The sequence below is a fragment of the Coturnix japonica genome, unplaced genomic scaffold (genome assembly GCF_054131305.1).
Source record: "Coturnix japonica strain WE unplaced genomic scaffold, WE-NBRP24 Scf117, whole genome shotgun sequence".
Classification (NCBI taxonomy): domain Eukaryota; kingdom Metazoa; phylum Chordata; class Aves; order Galliformes; family Phasianidae; genus Coturnix; species Coturnix japonica.
The window spans coordinates 88,183-90,185 of record NW_028189020.1 but is presented as its reverse complement, the minus strand read 5'-3'; the positions used below and the strand labels follow the sequence as shown (position 1 = coordinate 90,185).

At 54.5% G+C, this 2,003-nt stretch overlaps 1 protein-coding gene across 1 annotated transcript; it reads left to right on the top strand.

The window, feature by feature from the left end:
- Positions 1-218: 218 nt before the first annotated feature.
- On the top strand, positions 219-1,762 carry LOC146751182 (uncharacterized). Its single transcript, XM_085535325.1, has 4 exons — positions 219-376; positions 510-617; positions 930-1,077; positions 1,367-1,762. Exons 1-4 carry the CDS (start codon positions 349-351, stop codon positions 1,719-1,721), a joined length of 639 nt encoding a protein of 212 aa, XP_085391451.1. The 5' UTR covers positions 219-348; the 3' UTR covers positions 1,722-1,762.
- The last annotated feature ends 241 nt before the right edge of the window (positions 1,763-2,003 follow it).

Sequence of the window (2,003 nt, the reverse complement as noted above, 5' to 3'; positions counted from 1 at the left end):
TGAGTGAGAATGCACACCTGTGTGTGTGTGCCCTGCCCTCGCACAATGCCCTGGTCCCATTCAGTGATGCCGTTATGCGTTTAGGTAAGCTGCAGTGTGTGGTGAAAAGTTCTCATTCTTTGGTTGCAAAAGTGCCTCCAGGGAAGGCCGTGCTAAATCCTTAGTTGTGCTGGAACCCCACAGGCATCCCAGGGGTGGCTGTTGTCGTTACTGACTTCACTGAAAAGACCGTTCAGTTTAATACCTTGTTTGTCCGAAAGTTATCTTAATGCTTTCTGTTTAGGTCCTGAGAAACAGAAAGAGGCCCTGGAAACAGGAAAATATCTGCAGACACTGCCCCCTCTGCTAATGAAAATCATGAAGGACAAAGCACGTGGTAGGTGTATTTCCGTCTGTTCCCTGAAAGGCTTGTGAAACTGAATTTCTAGAAATACATGTGGAGAAACTGCACCATCTTCCTGATGAGAAGCAGTTACTTACAGTCCCACTCCCTTACCTCCTTTCTAAAGAGACAGGTGGAGCACCTATGCGCTGGCTTGCATTTTGGAACGGCAGAGTTCGCACACTGACTGTCCCCCTGAGAGTAATAGAGGCCATGCACACAACTGTCACTCCAGGTAAGGGCCGCTCATAGAGCTCCGTGGCCGTGGTTAGAGGTTGCTCCCCTCCCACTGCAGCCAGTTCCCAGGGACTTAGGAACTTTGTCCTTTTGGGAACTAGGCCACCAGAACCACATTCAGCAGATAAGAAGAGGAAACAGGACCCTCCATAGTACCTCCTGTGCACAGACCCTGCATTCCAGAGCTTGCTGTGCTTCCCCTGAGCCACCAGGCACAACAGCAGCCCGGAGCGGGATCCTTCCTGTGGTTGCTCTTGTCCATGTCACTCAAAACAGCAGCTGGTGAAACAGATCCACATTGTTTTTCCAGGTGCGGATGGTGAGGAACACGCAAATGCCGCAGACAATAATTTTATCGAGAAGTACTGCCTGGGATTCGGTGCAGCTATCTTCGTTACCATGCTGATGGCAATGTTTTCGTGCTATCGTCTTGTCCGACAACGGAGGCAGATAAACCAGTGAGTTCTTGTTCACCCCCAACCCCATCCTGCCCCCTCTCTTTACTATAGGGATCCTGTGAGCAAGGAGGCATTTCTAGTTAAAGCAGCATAGAGAAGCCAGTTAGTTGTTGCCTAACACTGTCTGAGATTGACACTGTCAGACATTTAACTGGCCTCGCCATTCCTGCTGCATGTTCTTACTGCTGGGCCTGAGACAGGCCCGGAGCTGAGAGTGACTCTATCATGCACTGTGAGGAAGGAGAGCAGGGGGTTCTCCTGTGCCCTCAGCACGTTTCTCTCCCTGCAGGCGCCTTGCTGAAGATGCTGCAGTCCAGCATATTGCCCACAGCAACCTCACGCTTGGACAAACAGCTTGCTCGCCTCAGTGCGCCGCACAGAAAAGACGTGGCACAAACAACCGGTGCCTGTGCAGTGACAATCTGCCCACCAGCCGCAGAGCACCACCAGAGCGGCCCCTGCCAGGCCTGATGGCTGTCGGGCTCAGCTGCTCCCAGTGCAGCCCCCGTAGCCCACCAGCCCAGGCTCCGTGGCCCCTGGGAAGTACATCAGGCCCAGTGGCCCCTATCCACCTTGGGCATCAACACCTCTTTCAGGGGACAGGAGGGACCCACCTGGTTTGGAAGCTTGCAGTCATCGGCTAGCACCCAAACAGCAGCACCCTGGCATCAACACCACCCTCCCGTCCCCCTCCACCATCCTTCAGGGGTTGGCAGTGGCTCCCTCAAAGTGTTACCCGCAGGCAGCCACTGCCTCAGGGAAGCCTGAGAGGCCTGTCAGCCTCCAGCACCATCTCTGCCCTCACCCTCCCCTCCACCATCCATCAGGGGATGGAAGCGACCCCAGCAGAGTATAGACCTGGGGACATCATCCAACAGACGGACGACCATTGCCTGGGGGAAGCCAACTGGCCCAGCAGCCCCCTG

Bases quoted from the DNA above. Each gene is read 5' to 3' on its own strand.
- LOC146751182 (XM_085535325.1), top strand. From the start codon at position 349: ATGAAAATCATGAAGGACAAAGCACGTG. The intron at 618-929 runs GTAAGGGCCGCT...TTGTTTTTCCAG, and splicing joins GCACACAACTGTCACTCCAG to GTGCGGATGGTGAGGAACAC. The intron at 1,078-1,366 runs GTGAGTTCTTGT...CTCTCCCTGCAG, and splicing joins CAACGGAGGCAGATAAACCA to GCGCCTTGCTGAAGATGCTG.